General features: G+C 35.4%; 1 protein-coding gene across 4 annotated transcripts in view; it reads left to right on the top strand.

Annotated features, from left to right (window-relative positions):
• Positions 1 to 19,315, top strand: part of THEMIS (thymocyte selection associated) — a 206,592-nt gene that overhangs the window by 19,468 nt on the left and 167,809 nt on the right. For all 4 annotated transcript variants that reach the window (XR_003793697.1, XR_003793696.1, XM_029223750.1 and 1 more), the window contains exon 2: positions 15,365 to 15,523. Coding sequence is in view for 2 of the 4 variants with exons in the window: in XM_029223750.1 (XP_029079583.1) it covers positions 15,365 to 15,523 (159 nt within the window). In the remaining 2 variants the exon portion in view is untranslated. The remainder of the gene's footprint in view (positions 1 to 15,364; positions 15,524 to 19,315) is intronic.

Genomic DNA, 19,315 nt, shown 5'->3' with positions numbered 1-19,315 from the left:
GAAGTGCGTGGTCTCATACAATGAAATTTTGTCAAATGTAAGATGTTTATTTGCAAGCAGGCATCAAAACACTTATGTGACCTGTGTGTCAGCTTGATGTCGTCCCATCTATTTGTCTTTTTAAATGCTCTGACAGCACCTTGCATGAAAGGTTCATTAGAGACTTCTGCAGCAGTATTCCAGCTATCTTTCTAGTTAGATGACAAAACTGCTTTGAATCAAGTGCTGAACCAGGATTGTGAAGCCCAGGGCCTATATTGGGCTCACTAGATTCTTATACCCCTTTGCAGGAACAGGAGCTCCTGTGTTACATTTGAAACTAATCAACACATTTTAAACACCACTCATTTCACCAATAAGGCAATCTTAAGACTGGTATTCATTATTCTAATTAAGAAAACTATGTTAATATGAGATAAATGTAGGTGACACTTGTGATAGTTGTTTTAAGAGTATGAACTTCTGATTAATCTTTCTTGTGTTAACTAGTCACCCTGGGTTTATATTTCTGATTAGTGTACTTCAAATATTAACATTTTTCTCATGCCTTCCTCAGGACTGTAGGTTAAAAGTATTGAACACATACATATGTATTTCATTGTCTATGCTGATGTATTTCAGGTAATAACATTAAATATTTATCTTTGCACATGTCCCAGATACTCTATTCTCACTCTCAGGGGAGCAGATCTATCCAGAGTTGCTTTTGTTTTGTTTTTATTCTTGAAGATTTAACTAACTAACTCCCAAATTTGTATCATTTCCCAGATTGACATATGAAGTCCTGATTTTCTTTTACTTATTTCATGATTTATAACAGTATTTCTCAAACCTAAGTAAACTTTGGTATCTACTAGGGAACTTTAAAAAAAGAAAACCTATTCCTGGGTTCTACCCTAGAGAATCTGATTTAGAATTTTTGGAAGCCCTACTAGAATCTGTATTTTAAAATTTTCCCCAATTAATTCTGATGCAGCCTGCTGGCAAACAGTTGTTTAAGAGGAACTGGATAGGACCATCCCTGCTTAAGGATGACCATTTGACGTTAGAAACAATATATCAGGAACTGAGCACGGTGTTTCCTTCCCAGTTTTTCCACATTTTAGTACACCAGCCTTCTCTTAGTGCCCCAGCATCGTGGTCTGGGAGTCATTTTGGCCCCATTTTTCTGCTTTTCTTTAACCAGTTTGTGAAGGGCCATTTCAGTGTTTGCAGCTGCCATTATATTCAGGCTCTCCTCACTGCATACTTACACCCCATGGCACCTGGTAACTTCTCATTGCCTCTCCTGTCTTTTGTTGCTCTGCAAGAAGCTCTTAGGAGAACTTACTTAGAACCATGGCAATATATTGCCTACAGTTCAAATCTGCTCTAAGTTCCCTCCAACCACTGGCTTTTTATTTCGTAATCAGATCATCTTGGAAAGACACTAGATGTCAGATAATTATTTAATACATATTAATTTGTTTAAATCTGAAAAGTGATATTTTTACTTTCTGGAATGCCTGCCCCATGAATATTAATAACCAGCCTTCCACATCGACCCCGTTTGGCCATAATCATACATCACCTACTACATGTGTAAGAGACTATACTTTAAGTTGTTTGTTGCTGACATCATTAGTATGAGAGGACAATCAAGGTGATACAAGGATGCTCAAATTACCCAAGCTCTGAAGCACTTTACCAATAGCAAAACCTAGGCTCTCATATAAGCTTTTTTTTTCTTTTAGTAGAAAAAGGAAATGCTTCTCAGTATGGTAGCCACTAGCCATTATGTGGCTATTTAAATTTAAATTAATTAAAGTAAACAAATTTATGGGTTCCTCAGTTACATTAGTTACATTTCAAGTGCTCATGAGCCCCATGTGGCTGTTGGCTGCAGTGCTGGGCAGCTCAAATTATATGCCCATCCTTGCAGAAAGTTCTAATGGACAGTGCTGCTCTAGAGTCCCTCTGGAAGTCCCAAAGGTAGGAAGAGGCTCACATCTTTTCCAGTATCAGTATAACCCACTGCCTCTATTTCTGCTATCATGACTCTCCTAAGGACTTACTGCAGTTTGGGGGTTATTCATTTTCTTCAGGCTCCTTCTACTGCTCCCCTTTGTCTGCATGTGTTCCTGTATTTGCCTGAGGCTTTCTCAGTCTGACACTGGTATGAGAAGTTGCACTGCAGCACACACATAGTACACACACACACACACACACACACACATATATTTAAATTAAACCCTTTATTTTGAGATGATTGTGGACCCATGAAATTGTAAGCAATAATACAGAGAAATCCCATGTAGCCTTCATCCAGTTTCACATGGTTGTAACATCTTACGAAGCTATAGAGTACAACATCACAGCCAGGGTATCGACATTGATACAGTCAAGATACAGAGCATTTCTATCATCCTGTGATTCATGTTGCCCTTTTATAGCCACATCCATTTCCCACCTCCCCCATCTCCTCCTTAACACCTTTTAACCATTATTCTAGTCAGCATTTTAATAATTTTGCCATTTCAAAAGTGTTATATAAAGAGAATCATACAGTACGTAACCTTTTGGGATTGGCTTTTTCACTCAGCATAATTCTCTGGAGATTCATCCAGATTTTTGAATGAATTAATAGTTCATTCGTTTTTACTGCTGAGGGGTATTTCATAGTATGAATGTACTACAATTTGTTTAACTATTCACACGTTGAAGAATATTTGGTCTGTTTCCTGTTCAGGGCTATTATGAATAAAGCTACTATAAACATTTGTAGACAAGTTTTTGTGTGAAAATAAATTTTTATTTCTCTGGGATTAATGCCCAAGAGTGAAATGCTGGTAGTTGCATGTTGTTATTTTTTTTTAGGAAGCTGCCAAACTGTGTTTCTGTGTGGCTCTACCATTTTACATTCTCCTCAATAATGTACAAGTAATTCAGCTTCTCTGCACCCTTGCCAGCATTTGTTGTTGTCACTATTTTTTAGCCATTTTGATAGGTATGTAGTGATTCTCATTGTGGTTTTAATTTGCACTCAGTAATGGCTAACAATGTGCTCATTTGCCATCTGTATATCTTCCTCAGTGAAATGATTGTTCATGTCTTTTGCCCATTTTCTAATTGGATTGATTTTTTTACTTTGATTTTGAGAATTCTCTGTAAATTCTAGATATAAATTCTCTATCAGATACATGGTTTGCAAATCTTTTCTCCTAATCTGTAGGTTGTCTTTTCATCATTTTCACACTGGCTTTTACAGAGAGTTCTTTTTATTATTTTGAATGTGTGTTTAACTTTGTCAAATGCTGTTTCTACATCAATTTATTTGGTCATATGCTTTTTCTTCTTTAGCCTATTAATATAGAGGATTACACTGATTGCTTTTTGAATATTGAGCCAACCTTGTATCTTTGGGATTAACTACACTTGGTTATGATATATAATTTTTTATATGTTGCTGGATTCTGTTAGCTAAAATTTTTTGAAGGATTTTATTTTTGTTTGTATTGATGAGGGATATTGGTCTGCAGTTTTCTTTTTTGTGATGTCTGTCTGGTTTTGGTGTAATGGTAGTATTAGATTCATAAGATAAATTGGTACATATTCTCTCTTCTGCTTTCTGGAAGAGATTGTGTAGAACTGGTGAAAATACTTCCTGATAAGTTTTATAGAATTCTTTAGTGAAACAACCAGGGGCTGGAGATTTCTTTTTTAGGACTTTGTAACTATGAATCAATTCTCTTAATAGTTGTAGGACTGAACCAATTATTCATTTTATTTTAGGTGAGTTGTGGTATATTGTGGTTTTCTGAGGAACTGGTTTGTTTCACCTCAATTGTTGAATTGTAGGCTAAGTTGTTTGTAGGATTCTCTTTTTTCCTTTTTGATGTCTGGAGGGTCTGTAGTCATATTCTCTGTTTTAGTCCTCTTATTTGTAATTTGTACCTTCTCTCTTTTTCAGAATTGCTAACGGTTTGTCAACTTTATTGATCTTTTCAAGGAATCATCTTTTGCTTCATTGATTTTCTCTTTTTTTATGTTTTTCTTTCCAAGTTCTTGAGGAAGAGGCTTAGAATATTTGAGATTTTGCTCTTTTTTAATATGAGCATTTAGTAATATATATTTTCTCCTCAGTACTTCCTTATCCTTATGAAAATTTGTGGTTTGAGATGTTGCAATTTTCTTTTGGTCCACAGATTATTTGGAGGTATGGTATTTAGTTTTCAAGTGTTTGGAGAATTTTTTATTATCTTTCTGTTATTTATTTTTAGTTTAATTCATTGTGGTCAAAGAATACTATGATTCAGTTCTTTAAGTTTGTTTAGACTTGTTTTATGGCACAGGATATCTCAGTATGTGTTCTGATGGGCACTTGAAAACAATGTGTATTTGCTGTGTTAGGTATATTGTTCTGTAAAGGTAGATTAGATCCTGTCGTTTGAAGGTGTCCTTGTTCTTCTGTATCCTTACTGATAATCTATCTAATATTTTATCAGTTGTCGAGAGATGGATGTTGCAGTCTCCAGCTATAATTGTGGATTTATCTATTTCTCCTTTCAGTTATATCAGTTTTAGTTGGCATATTTTGCAGCTCTGTTGTTTGATATATACATATTTAAGATTGCTGTATTTTCTTGGTAGACTGACCCTTTTATCATTATGTAATATCTATCTCTGACCCTAGTAATTTTCTTCACTCCGAAGTTTACTGTATCTGATGTTAATATAGCTACTCCTGCTTTCCTTTGATAAATTTTTGTGTGATATATCTCTTTCCATCCATTTTCTTTCAACCTGCCTATATTGTTATATTTGAAAGGAGTCTTCTGTAGATAGCATATATTTGGGTCATGTTCTTTTTAATCCACTCTATCGATCTCTTTTTATTGATGTATTTAGATCATTTACATTTAATGTAACTATTGATATGTCAAGGCTTAAGTCTATTATATATTTAGTTTTCTGTTTGGTTTCTGTTTTTTGTTTCTCCAACAGGGGGTGAGGTGTATGGCCTCATTATTGCCATAATAATGGGGTTAGAAGCCCAGTTTCCCCTTTCAGCCTCTGTTGACACTCAAAAAGGAAGGGGTCCTTCTTACTGCTGGTCAGAGTGGGAGTACTGTCTCCTCACTAGGCTTTCGCTGATACCACCCTTGATAGGAGGGATAATAGTGCTTATTACTCTTGCACACATGGCCTCCAGTTACATCTTGTGATGGGGTGGTGCCTTATTACATTGGCTAGTGGTAAAAGTCCTAATTTTTCACTGGACATCCTCTGACATCACCCCAAGGGGAGGAGAAAGTGTGCCTCACTACTGCTCGGTAGGGTTGGAAGTCCAGGCTCCTCACTTGGTTTCCCTGACAGAAAATGGGAGTTTATTACTGTCTCACAAAGATACAAGTCCCATCTCTGAACTCTGCCTTTTCTGGCACCACCTCAGCAAAGGGTGGGTGAGTGTCTTATTATACTCATTGTGGGTGAGATTCTAATGACTCTACTCAGCCTTTCCTGGTGTAGATGGTTGTGGAACCAAACATTTTTCTGTGGTGTTTGGCTTGAGTAGAGTGATTATTGTCAAAAAGTTTTCTGTTTTACTAGGCTGTTCCTTTCCTGCATTTTTGGCTAGAGAGAACAGAATTTATTGGAGATTTTTTTTGTCTGTACCCATTGGCATTTCTAGGTTGCTAGTATCTTCAGCTTCAAGTCTGGAATACATGAGGTAAGGAAAATGTATGTCTACTTCATCTTTCCAGAAACAGAAGTCCCAGTTGAAGCCTTTTAATAAGACTTTACTATAAACTTGAGATTAGTATGCCTAGCACTCAATAAATACTTGTTGAATGGTTTTATAAATAAATATAATACAGATGTACTATTCATGGAACCCAAACCCAGGCCCTTTCTCCTAGTGCATGCAGTTTTCTTTCATAGTAATTATCATTTTGTAATCATATATTTGTATGATTGTTTGATTAATGCCTTTTATTTCAGTGTATTAAATATTTCGTGAAGGTTAAGACTACATATCATTTGGTCACCATTATATCAGTAGTACTTACCATAGTTTTTTCACTTGGCCCATAGCATGTATTCAATTAATTTGTTGATTATATTAATGTGGAACCACAGATACAGAGGGCTGACTGTACAGTATAGGCAGGTTTTCAACTACCTGGAAGGTAGGTGCCCCAAACCCCAGCGATGTTCAAGGGTCAACTGTATTTGTTTGGGTGGGGTAAATAGACAAGGTAACTTGCAGCCAGAGCCACCAGCCAAAGCCACTAGTCATCCCAGACCTATCTTAGTTGGTCACCTCAAGGAAGACGGATTTCAACATGTTGGCATACTTGTAACCCATTTGTGGCATACCAAGGTTTGTTGGTACAAGGTGGGAAAAAATTGACCTTTGATGTATCTTTATTCCCAGCCCAAGTCCATCTCTCAAGTTTCTATTTTCACTTCTGTAATTTTCTCTTTCTTAGGATGACAAAGAAAATAACAATTTTTTTATTCAGGGAAAACCCCATCCCTATCCATAAGAAGACCTTTATTTTCATCTTAACCAAGAAAATCACACCAGTTTACAATAGTATAACATTATACTGAATTATTCGGTCTTAAACAACATCATATGAAATAATAATAATGACACCAATAATGGCTAATATTTACTGAACCCTAAATAGATGCCACGTTCTGGGCTATGCACTTAAAAATTGATTATCTACTTTGATCCTCAAAGCAACTATCAGAGGTAAAATTACCACCTCATTTTAAAGATAAAGAAATTGAGGCACTATCCCCATTTTATAGAAGAAGATATTGCCTGAAGTCACACATTTATCAAATGTAGAGCCTGGTTTTGAAACTGACTCTAGAGAAGGCATTCTTATCTGTGATTTTTACCTAATTAAATGCCTAGGAATGAATGGAGAGAAGAAGTGTGTGTGTGTGTGTGTGTGTGTGTGTGTGTGTGTGTTTAACAGTTGTATCTCTTAAGGGAGATAAAGTTCAACCCTGAAATTTCATCCTGCAGTCTCAACCTCAGCAACAGACCTCCTGTCTTTGGTGTTTCAAATAAAAATATACATTTTTTTCTTCATAAGACAATGTAAGTTTTATAGGCACATGTAACCCAATTTAAATCCTGAAATATACATACCTTTCCCTCACCTTTTGGATCAGAGACTGTTAGCTGCCCCTCTAACTATATTTGTTCTCTCCATCTTCTGTGGTAATAAAGCTTTCAGCTGTGAATGCAGCTGCCTGGCTAACGATGCTGCACAGCTCTCTTGAAGCTTAAAGTGGCCACTTGATTAAGTTTTGGCCAATGGGTTGTGATAGTAGTATTTGACATGTGAAATTTCTATTGCATGCCACTGAAACAAAAGGAATGTTTCCTTCTCTTTATCTCTCTTTCTCACTAGCTGAATTTCAAACATGATGGTAGGAGCTGAAGCAGCCACCTTAGAACATACCCAACAGGCACTATCAAACCTCTTCTGGAACAGTCAAGGGCATGTGTGTTTTTGAGGGGCATGATACCTTGTCACACAACTCCAAAATGCCACTGACATCCTTATAACTTGTGCTTCAGGTAGTTTTATAATGGGCAACCTATGCTGTAAGCAGTGGCCCTGAACATATTTCAATCGTTTGACACATTGATTTGTTATAAGGAACAACTGGTGATGGCTATCTTCACACATTTTAAGGCTGCTATGTATAAGAATTAAATAGTTGTTTTCTGTATGATTCTAAGGTAAAAATTGTTCTAATTGTGTGTATATCCCATAAGAACACATATTACACTTAAAATGTAGAGCTTTTTAACAGAATTGCTCAAAAGTAGAGTGGGTCACCTTAAAATAATTGGAATTCCATCAGTGAAAGTGTTCAGATATAGTTTGGACAACCAGTTGGTAGAGACATTGTATAGACACTCAGTCATTTTAATATGTTAGTAGAATGTGATGGTATTTAAGCTCCTGATACTAAGACCAGTGATTCAAGAGATCATTAGAATTAATGGCACTTGGCTTAGAAATATAAAATGAAATTGAAACTAATCCTACAGCTGCCATTGGGCTATATAAAGTTGTGATTATTATCAAGTTAGATGTTTTATGCCTCAATTCTGACAGCTGTCTGGAAAAAAATGATGGATCGAGGGACCCTGTATTCTTCTGCCAGATGTCTTTTACTAAGCCTTTGAGGGTAAATTAGCCCAATCTGAAGATTAAAATCTTTAAAAATAAATATCACCCAAGGGGGCTTAAAGAAAGCAAGAAAAGTCATAGTACAGGACTGGGCTGGAATAATTTATGCCTGGCTTGCCATCTTCAATTGATGGATAGTCACCAGGAACTTTATGTTGAGGAGGATTATTCAGCCTCATCTGGATTCAGCTGGAAATGTGCCATGGATGATTACTGATGGGAAGGGAGAATGGTAGAATATAGTATAGATATTTGCCATCTCTCTCATGGAGAATACCTGGCAAGTTAGTTAGACAGAACTCACAAAATTCATCTCTTAGGGGATTTCACCTGCTCCTGGCTTTGGTTCTTACTGTGTAGATCCAACAGTTCAAAGTGTCCGGGGTCAATTAGGTTCAAGCACTGCCTTATACAACTCAGAAGAGTATAATGTACAAATCAGAATGCCAATGTAGTAATTTGCAATTACGACTATTACTGTCAAGTTGATTAAACTTCCTGTGTCTTTTAGTCAGGGCACTCAGGCTGCTGGTGACATTGAGATAGATGAGTTAATAATACTAAGATTTTGTGTATTAGGCTATAACTTTCCTTTTTCCAGTATGTTCAAATTTTACTCTAACTCTCTAACTCCCTGAGGCTACATCCTGTTTCCCTGCACTGACTGACTGTGGTCATATTTGTACTTAACCATTTAGAGAAGTGCTTCTCAAACTATCTGTAGTAAAGGTCCAATTTATTTTCTTTTCCCAATCCATTATGGACTGGTACTTTAACAAAATGTAATACAAATGAATTATTATAAAAATAAAATTAAAAATAGACATACAAAATTCAAGCATTTTTAAAATTATTTAAATCAATGAACATAAAATAACTTCAAAATTCATATTTCATAAGCAGAATAGTTAATGAAGTATTCAATACTAATGAACTTAGGGAAAATTTGTAATATAGTGAAGCTTCATTTTGTATGCACTGGATAAACACATTATAGTTCATTGGAGCCCATGTATAAACAATTCAATCAGTGCATTGATTTTATGATTTTAAATGGCTATAGAGGTCTATGATAGCTTTATTTAACATTTAGGATATAAAACATAGGCAAGTATTTATATTTAAGTATAAAAATGTACTTGAAATCAAGTCATTCCTAAAACAATAAACCAACTCCCAATGCAACATTGTTCATATAAGAAATTATAACATTACTTACGATGTAATTTTGAGAATTAAAATCTGGATAAAACGTGGGGAGTATTTGGCCAATAATAATGTCCAGAGATGCAGAATCACTGATTTGTTCCATCATCATAAGGAAGTGTTTCATAGATATGTAGGAGGGATATCCATTTCATACATCTCAAATCCATTTGGTCTGACACTTGTTGACACAAAGAGCTGTGATGATGACTTCTATTGTAACACCAACTTACAAACCCTCTAAGTACAGTTTTATTTAATCTATTAAACTGATTCCACCATTAAACAAACATCAAATTTTTAGCTGGTGAAGGAAACTGTTAATCTTTCTTCCTCAACCACTAAAACTTAATCATCTAAATGCCTCACATTTCACTCAGAGTAGTTGAAAAGTTGGACATTTTCTGGTTTCTGGGCTCACTATGATTTTAACCTGCTTTATTGACTCTCAGGCTCCACCGTTTTCCACCCATTGTGGTTTTCATTGCTTCCCCATGTTCAAATTTTATAAGACTCACCAATATTCACTATAGTTTCTAGCATATTTCTGTCTCTAAACTTGATTTCCAGGATAACACTTAAACCCTAAATTCACATTAAAAACCCCCATATTCTTAGAAGTAAGAGAGATTATACCTTAGCTCTACTTGGTGTTGGCCATCATTTTCCTTAATACTTGGTGCCACTGTTTGGCCCTCTTTATATTGATATTTTGGCAGAAGGGAAGAGAGTCTCTATGACCTTGAAAGATCACTTTTGATCAATATTCAGATATACCTCTCAGTGGTATACCCAGTATCTAACTGGTAGAATCCATCCCTAGTAAAGCTGCAAGCTTGCTGTTTTATGCTTATTTATGTGCAAACTACATTCAAATATCATGTTCATCTATTTTTAGATCTATTCTTCATGTAGTGCATGGGAATGACTTTGCCTTACAGGAGATGGAGATAGTCTCTTTATGGAATACTGGCCATGTAATAATAATAAAGAATAATCACAATTGTTTATGAGGAGCAAGGATAAATCTCTACCAGCAAGCCCAGTCTATAGACACTGTCATACAATATCAATCCTACTTTACAGAGTAAATTCCTAACTCCTCCAAACATATCTCAGATCATTTTATGAGCCTCATCCTCAAGTCCAGCAATGTAAAAATGGTAAACATAATGAAAAATGGCAAATTTAACAAGCAGAGATTCATATTATAGAATTACCTGCCCTTAATACTCCTTGTCTAGGGAATTCACAAGGTGACCAGCTAATCTCACATTTGCTTGTACATTTGTTATTAGTTATACCAAATGAAGATATAACCCATGCCAAAGCCTTGGGTTGACTATGCTTTAAACTGTTAATGGAGAAGGACTTCTACTATATTCACAATAATTTATTGTCATTTTACAGTAAAGCTAAGTTATAATTTAACATTCACTAAGGACCCACTAATTGACAAAACTGTGCAATTAGCTGTGTGTATGTGAGGAGGAGTATAAATATAGTTAAGATGATGTCTCTTCTTTAGAATATCATAATAAATTGTAAAGTATACATAATATCAATGGTCAGAAAATAATACCCTAACAGCAGGCTGTGATAATGATCACATAGGGGCCATAATGGAGATACATGCAAAGTACTATTGGAGCACAGAGGAAAGAATTAATTCTTACTTAAGTGGGAATAAAGGAAGGCTTTCAAGAAGACAATGAGCTCGGTGCTTTGTGACCGTCTGGAGGGGTGGGATAGGGAGGGTGGGAGGGAGGGAGACGCAAGAGGGAAGAGATATGGGAACATATGTGTATGTGTAACTGATTCACTTTGCTATAAAGCAGAAACTAACACACCATTGTAAAGCAATTATACCCCAATAAAGATGTTAAAAAAAAAAAAAAGAAGACAATGAATATGAGCTGAATCTTTAGGATTGGTTGAACTTTGACAGGCTGATGATGGGATGAGTGGCCGGTATGGTGGGGGTGGGAGATGGTGGGGGTGGGAGATGGTGGGGTGGGGAATGGAGGAAATGAGTATATGTTGAGTAAAGGGAAAAAAGCCTCTAGACAATGTAAGTTTCTTCTTCCCCGACTGCCACACATTTTCAATTTTGTAGAGGAAAAGGAAGAAAATCTATGGAGCCAGTTGTTTTGGTTTCTTCCATGTGATCACAGCATTGCTTATATGGATTGTCAAATAAGGGATGGGCTCATAAAAGGATATTAATGTGTCATTTTTATTGAGCAAAGTAGCATTTCAGAAAAGGTGATTTCAGAGGCACATGACTTTCATTACAGCCTTCAGGGGCAATGTTTGATCACTGAAAACAGGCTGCTTTGTTCAGCTTTCTCTGATGTTTGGCCTCATCCTGAACACATATGCTCTGACTTGGAAAGAATCAGTCTGTAAAGATTTAATAGATTCTAGATTTGCATATTCAAAATGCATGTCTTGTGGTTAAAAATGAAATGAAAACTATTTTTATATCTATATTTACACAAACACATAGTTCAGACACATCTCAGCAAATTTTTAAAAGGCAATTAGGCATATTATATGTGCTTGTTCTGAGATTATGAAAGTTGGCTGTTTTTTAAATTAACCATTTTATATTTTCACTGAAAAAAATGTATTTTAAGAGACACTATAATGATGATAACGACGTACAAGAACTCTTCAAGTTTCAGGGGTTTGAGATTTGCTGTATGTTCTTGTCACCTATCAGGGACATAACTTTCTAGAGTTGGGTGTCACTGACCTCTCTCTTTATTAAAATGAATTAATAGCTTTCTTGCTTAGAGAAAATTGGAAGTCACAAAGAATTAAAGATAAATGTTAAAGATTAACATTTCCATGAGGCTCTTTTCCTTACATGACTGAAAAAAGTGGTTTTCTTTTTTCAAAGCGAGAGGGATGATTAGAAAGAGACCTGAGGTGTCAAAAGCCTTTTGTGTGGTGACTAAAACTCACAGAATTTTCTCTTAGAATTCTCTGGCTTCTGTCCCCTGTGAATTGATATGTAATCTCACATAAACTCATCTTTTAATTTTGAATTCCAATGGAACCTTTGAAAGAAAGATGGCATTCCAAGTGAGTCAGTTTGCTATACATTACATCTGCAATTAGACATTTGTTGTGTTGAAATTAAGCCAAACAGACTTCCACTGAAACAGGATAGGTCCAATTACGTTCTATTTCGTGTGACACAGAAAAATCTTACCATCTCACTTTGCTGTTTAAAATCCTTCCCTTTCCCTGTCCTTACTTACAACATCCTCCATCTCAATGACACTGAGTGCGTCCTCTACCTGACATGTCCTTCTCTCTCTTGGTAAGTTTTGCAACAATCTCAGAACAGAGATTATTTCAGTTATACATTTGTTGTCTAGACCAGTGCTTTCCAAACCTTAATGTACTTATGAATCATCTGGGGGTCTTGTTAAAAATGCAGGTTCTGATTCAGCAGGTCTAGGGTCTGGCTGAGATCCTAACAAGCTCCCAGGTGATGCAGCAGGACACACTTTGGATAGCAAGCGCCTAGAAACATATGACCTCTCATTAAATTGGCATTAGTTCCTGGACATTGATAACTGAAAATGTAAATTCTCTGACTCTGAGGTTGCTTCAGACTTTGACTGGCTTTTTTGTTTATTGGTAATTTTATAAAGACACTGCACGATCCGGATTCCCTCTATTTCTCCAGTCTCCTTTCTTACCAGTTCCCATTTCTTACTTTATATTTGAGACATAACAAATTATGTGAAGTTTCCAGAATGTATCAGACTCTTTTGCATCTCACTGCCTTTTCAAATACTATATCCTCTGCCTGTCCTAACATTTTGTGATGCTTCCTTTAAAACTCAGCTCGGCTGTCATCTCCTCCACACATCTTTCCCTAATCTCTTTCCCATATAATTGCTTAATTAAATGCCTCCAATTTACTCCCACAATGCCCTATATTTTCTATATTATAACTTTCTCATAATCTGCTTCAATTGTCTGCTTACTGTCTGTTCCCTTCAAAACAGTGCTTCTATGGGGAAGGCATATGCATTTTGTACTACTGCCAATTGCAATGTCTGACACATAGTAGGTATTCATTAAAGTTTGCTGAGTGAATGAAGAAGGGAGGTTGATGTGTTGGTAGTTATGCAATAATATAATGCAATATTTTTTTCATGAAGCTTAAAATTGAATTGGGAGTAACAGAAACTAAAGTCATAAAAGGTTAAGTACAGGATAATACTGTAGAAGTAAAATGTTACTATGTGATTAATTTCCGAATGAGGATCATAGAAAATAATTATTCTGAGTTCACTGGAAGAAAATGTCACTGTGGATTTATTATTATTTTTTAATATACCAGTTTTTTCCATGAGGGATTTGAGATGGCTGACAACACAATGTATTGGAGTTAATAAAAAGTATGAACGCATGTGTAGTTAAGGCAATAGTATGAGAAAAGGAGGGAGTTTAGAAGTATACAAGGAGCTCATATACTAGCATGTCTGCAAAAATGATCCTCATTAAATAATAGACAGTAAGGTTGGTGTGCTAATTTTCATTTCCACTCTGCCTGGGAGGCTGACTTCTGTGGAGTCAGCAGCTCCATTGCCCTCTGGCTTCTGGCTGAATTGGGGCAATGGGGTGCCCTGGCAGATGATCCAATGGAGGAAAAAGAGTGAGATCAGGACATTTATGTTCTTGTGTTGCCTAGAACTGTCTGTGCCTGTGTGTAAATTGTCCCTTTATTAAAATCTCCTTAAATTGTTTTAATTTGCGTGTGCCCCCTGCTCTCTATAGAGACTCTGATAAAACCACAGAGCTGTTTAAAGCTAAATTGAATGCTGGGCTTAATAACTTTTATGATAACCATTAATGCTATAAAAATATTTCAGGTACTTGCTACATATCAGGCATGATTCTGTGAAGAGGTGTTTCAACAGAAGAATTCAGAAAACCAACCAACAAACCTAAAATCTTGTGCTCATATTATTTATATTTTAGTGTGGTAAAGAGGGTATAAATCATATTGGAAGCAAGGAAAAATTGATACGTTTCATATCCCACAGTTCTGCAATGTTTATTTACATCAGCCTCTAGTTTACTGCTTTATTGTAAAGCAATAATATCCCAGAGATGTAGTTTTGGGATTGTTTCCTTTTTACTGGGGCTAGATTACCCAGAACTTTTGCTTCTCCTCTTTCCTGTTGCTAATCTTTCGGTTATTTCACTGCTCAGTGTTCCTCCATCAGGAGATATAAAAGGGAAATAAATGGATGAAAAATTTAGCTTTGACATCTATGATAAAAGGTTTTTGAGGAAGGAGACTGAAATCCTGAACTAAAATGAAGCTTTTCAGTTTATCTGGGTTTGTCTGCCCCCTATTGCCATAAAGATGTTGAGAGTTGTTTCCAGCTTGTCAAAAACAAGAGATAAAATGGGCAAAATGTTATATTCATGATGATGAAGAGAACTAGGTCTTATAAATAGATATGGTGCTCTTAATATGAAGCCCTGGTGTACAAATGCTCTGTCTTTGGATGTTAGATTGTATTACAACCTTGTTTGCAGTACTTACTCAGATCATTTTTGACTCATGTGAGTTTAATTCTATGACCTGGCCAAAAAAAGATCGTAAATCCCAGCAGGGGAAGACATGGTTGTAGCTTGACCTTGGAAATATGAGCTAAAGGTGCTGAGGACCATAAATTCAATTTACAATAATAACAAAAATAAGATTGTTTACACTTTGCCCAGTGGATGAAGTGAAAATCTAATATTTTTCCTGGTACATGCTGTATATTTTGCCAAGCTTGATTAAATTCCTGTTTAGCAGGTATCTGAGAGGAACTGAATAAAAACACTTCGTATGAGACTTTTGACTCCTAATTTGTTCTTCATTATTGAATTCTTTTTTTAAAAACTGTTTTTCTTTTTTTTTTCAGGTTCTATTTATGAAATGTTTGGAAATGAATGCTGTTTGTCAACAGGAGAAGTGATTAAAATTACTGGCCTCAAAATTAAGAAGATCATAGCTGAAATTTGTGAGCACATTGAAGGTTGTGAGGCTCCACAACCATTTGAACTGCCTATGAATTTTCCAGGTACAGTATTTTGCAACCATTTCTCATTTGTAAAACTGTATTCTTAAATGTTATATACGTCTCTACAACTGAAAACAATGAAAAAGTGGTAGTTTTTGGTTTTTTTTTACTCTAAGGCAGTGGGTGAAAAAATCGGGATTCTTATAGTTTAGTGATTTTAGGGACTAATAGAAGGCAAATATTTTCTCCCCTTTTCAGTAAACATTGTTTACTTAGGACTTAATATTTTCTGATAACAAATATTTAGTGAGTTTAACTATATGCACCATTAGTTGTGCCAGATAGTGGGAATTAAGAAATTAAAGATATATTTTCATAAGTTATGTAGAAATAATTAATATTTCCTAAACATATTTACCCTCTTTATTCCTAGCTCCCTGGATCACTGCTAAACTTCACTGTCTGGCCTTACTGACAAGTTTGGCTGCTCTTCTTTAACTAGTTAACCTTCAAAAATTAGGTCAGATATCAGGTCTCCTAGAAAACTTTTGCTGACTCTATAATCTAATCTAGATATCTCTGTGTTCCCGTAGTATCTTGGGCACCATAGCATGCACCTTATTGGGTAGTAATTAATGATTTTCTTATTTGTCTTATTCTTTAGACCAGGGTTGGCAGACTTTTTCTGTAAAGTACCAGATAGTAAATATTTTAGACTTTGCCTGCCAAATGGTCTCCATAACAACTACTCCACTCTGATGTTGTAACATGAAAGAAGCTACAGATAAACCAATATAAACCAATTGGTTTATAAACCAATGAGCACTACATAAACCAATGAGCACAGTTGTGGTTCAATAAAAATTTATTTACAAAAACAGGTGGCCAACAGAATTTGGCCTGTGAACTATAGTTTGCTGAACTCTGCTTGAGACTAAAACTCTTTGACAGATGAAATATGACATATGTGGCTTTATTTCTATGAACAAGCACATTTTCTGGCACAGGGAACGTGCTCAATAATTTCCTGTTGGTTGAATAATTGTTTATCAATGAATGATTAGTGAAAGAGGACAATCTAGTAAGCTGTTAACAGCGTAATGTAGTTTATGGTATAACTGAAGTATGCATGGGTTCTGTGAGAGTCTTGATAAGACGGATCTAACTCCAGTTGGTTATGCTTCAGCACATGGATTTTGGAATCATTATATTTGAATCCCAACTCTGTCACTTCTTAGTTAGGTAACCTTGCCAAATTATTTACCCTCTTCTCATGTAAAATGGGAATAATAATACTATCTCTTAGTGTTGTTGGGAGGATTAAATATTGAAATATATTTATATTGGTTAGAGTGATACTTGTCATATAACAAGGGCTATAAAAAAGTGTCAGCTTATATTACCATTATTAACCTTGTTATCATCATTGGTGGAGTCAGGGAAAGCTTTTCAGAGAATGTTATTCTTGAGCTGAGGTTTGGAAAATTAAAATAATTTAACTGTATGAGGAGAGGATTATTCCAAGTGCTCCAATATTTTTTCCCTTTCAACTGAAATCTTATTCCTTGTTTAATTCTAATTACTCCTCATTACCCCATCCTATATAGCAATAGACTCCCAGTTAGATTTTAAACTCAAAGAATCCAATATGTTTTTAAACCACCCTTCCTTATTTGTGAATTTTCCATTTCTTGGGGGGTAATGGTTTCTAATTTTATTTTATTGTGGTCAGAAGACATACTTTGTCTTTTGAGACTAGTTTTATGGCTTAACATATGGCCTATCCTGGAGAATGCTCTGTGTTCACTTAATAAGAATATATATTCTGCTGTTGTAATATAGAGTGTTCTACAGATGTCTGTTGGTTTATAGGATTGTTCAAGTATTCTATGTCCTTGTGGATCTTTTGTCTAGTTCTATCCCTTTTAGAAAGTGGAGTATTGAGGTTTCCAACTGTCATTGTTGAATTGTGTTTTTCTTTTCAATTCTGTCAGCTCTAGCTTCATGTATTTGGGGACTCTGATGTAAGGTTTATATGTGTTTATAATTGTTACCTTTTTTTGGTGGAGTTTCCCTTTTATCATTATATAATATTCTAAACAATTTTTGTTTTAAAATCTATTTTTTTTCTAATATTACTGTAGTCACTCCAGTTCTCTTTTGGTTACTATGTTCATGGTCTACCTTCTATTTTTTGCTTTCAAATAACTTGTGTCTTTGAATCTGAAGTATGAATCTACAAGTAAGTCTCTTGTAGACGGTATAGTTGGATGGGCTTTCTTTTTTTAATCCATTCTGCCAACCTCTGCCTTTTAATTATTTAATCCATTTATATTTAGTGTAATTATTGATAGTGTAAGATTTACATCTTCCATTTTGCTATTTGTTTTCCATATGTCTTAGGTCTTTTGTGTTTCTCTATTTGTCCATTTTTGCCTTCTTTTGTGTTAAATAGATATTTTCTAGTGTACAATTTTATTTCCCTTTTTTTAAAAAAAAAATCTTTATTTTTTAGAGCTATTTTAGGTTCGTTAGCAAATTTGAGCAGAAGTTACAAAGACTTCCCATACACTATACTACCTGTCTCAAATTTGCACAGCTTCCTCAATATCAAAATACCACTGTCTTTTCATGGTGTGTAACATATCTTTTTAGCACTGAATAATAGTTCATTGTCTGTATATACCACCGTTCATTTTGCTATTCACTTATTGAAGAACAACTTGGTTGCTTTCAAGTTTTGGCAATTATGAATAAAACTATGCAACTATGAATAAAATTATGCAGGTTTTTGTGTGAATATTAATTTTCAACTGATTTGGGTAAATACCAAGGAACATGATTGCTGGACCATATGGTAAGGATATGTTTAGTTTAAAGAAACTGCCAAACTGTCTTCCAAAATGGCTGCATCATTTTGCATTCCTACTAGCAATGAATGAGAATTCCTGGTGCTTTGCATCTTCATCAGCATTTTATGCTGTCAGTGTTTTGGATTTTGGCCCTTCTAATATGCATACAATTATGGTATCTTATTGTTTTAATTTTCAATTCCTTAATGACGTATAATGTTGAATATATTTTCATACGCTTATTTGCCATGCCATATTCTTTGGTGAGGCATCTGTTCATGTCTTTTGCCCACTTTCTAATAAGGTTATTTGTTTTATTATTGTTGGCTTTTAAGAGATCTTTGTGTATCCTGGATACGAGTCCTTTATCAGGTATGTCCTTTGCAAATATTTTCTCTCAGCCTGTGGCTTGTCTTCTCATTCTCTTGACAATATTATTCACTGAGCAGTTTTTTAAAAATGAAATCCAGCTTATCAATTATTTCTCTTTTTTTTTTTTTTTGTGGTACGTGGGCCTCTCACTGTTGTGGCCTCTCCCGTTGTGGAGCATAGGCTCCGGACGTGCAGTCTCAGTGGCCATGGCTCATGGGCCCAGCCGCTCCGTGATGTGTGGGATCTTCCCAGACTGGGGCACGAACCCATGTCCCCTGCATTGGCAGGCGGACTCTCAACCACTGCGCCACCAGGTATTTTTCTCATAGATTTTGCCTGTGGTGTCATGTCTAAAAATTCATCATCAAACCTAAGGTCATCTAGATTTTCTGCTATATTATCTTTTAAGAGTTTTATAGTTTTGCATTTTACACTTAACTCTGTGATCTATTCTGAGTTGATTTGTGTGAAAGTTGTTAAGACCTGGGTCTAGATTCTTTTTTTTTTTTTTTTTAACATGTGAATGTCCAATTGTTCTAGCACCATTTGCTGAAAATACAATTTTTCCTCCATTGTATTGCCTTTGCTCCTTTGTCAAAGATCAGTTGACCATATTTAGATGGGTTTA

Source organism: Monodon monoceros, unplaced genomic scaffold (genome assembly GCF_005190385.1).
Source record: "Monodon monoceros isolate NGI ecotype Baffin Bay Population unplaced genomic scaffold, NGI_Narwhal_1 Super_Scaffold_15, whole genome shotgun sequence".
Taxonomy (NCBI): domain Eukaryota; kingdom Metazoa; phylum Chordata; class Mammalia; order Artiodactyla; family Monodontidae; genus Monodon; species Monodon monoceros.
Note: the sequence above shows the minus strand (reverse complement) of the source record. Positions and strands in the feature narration are given on the sequence as shown.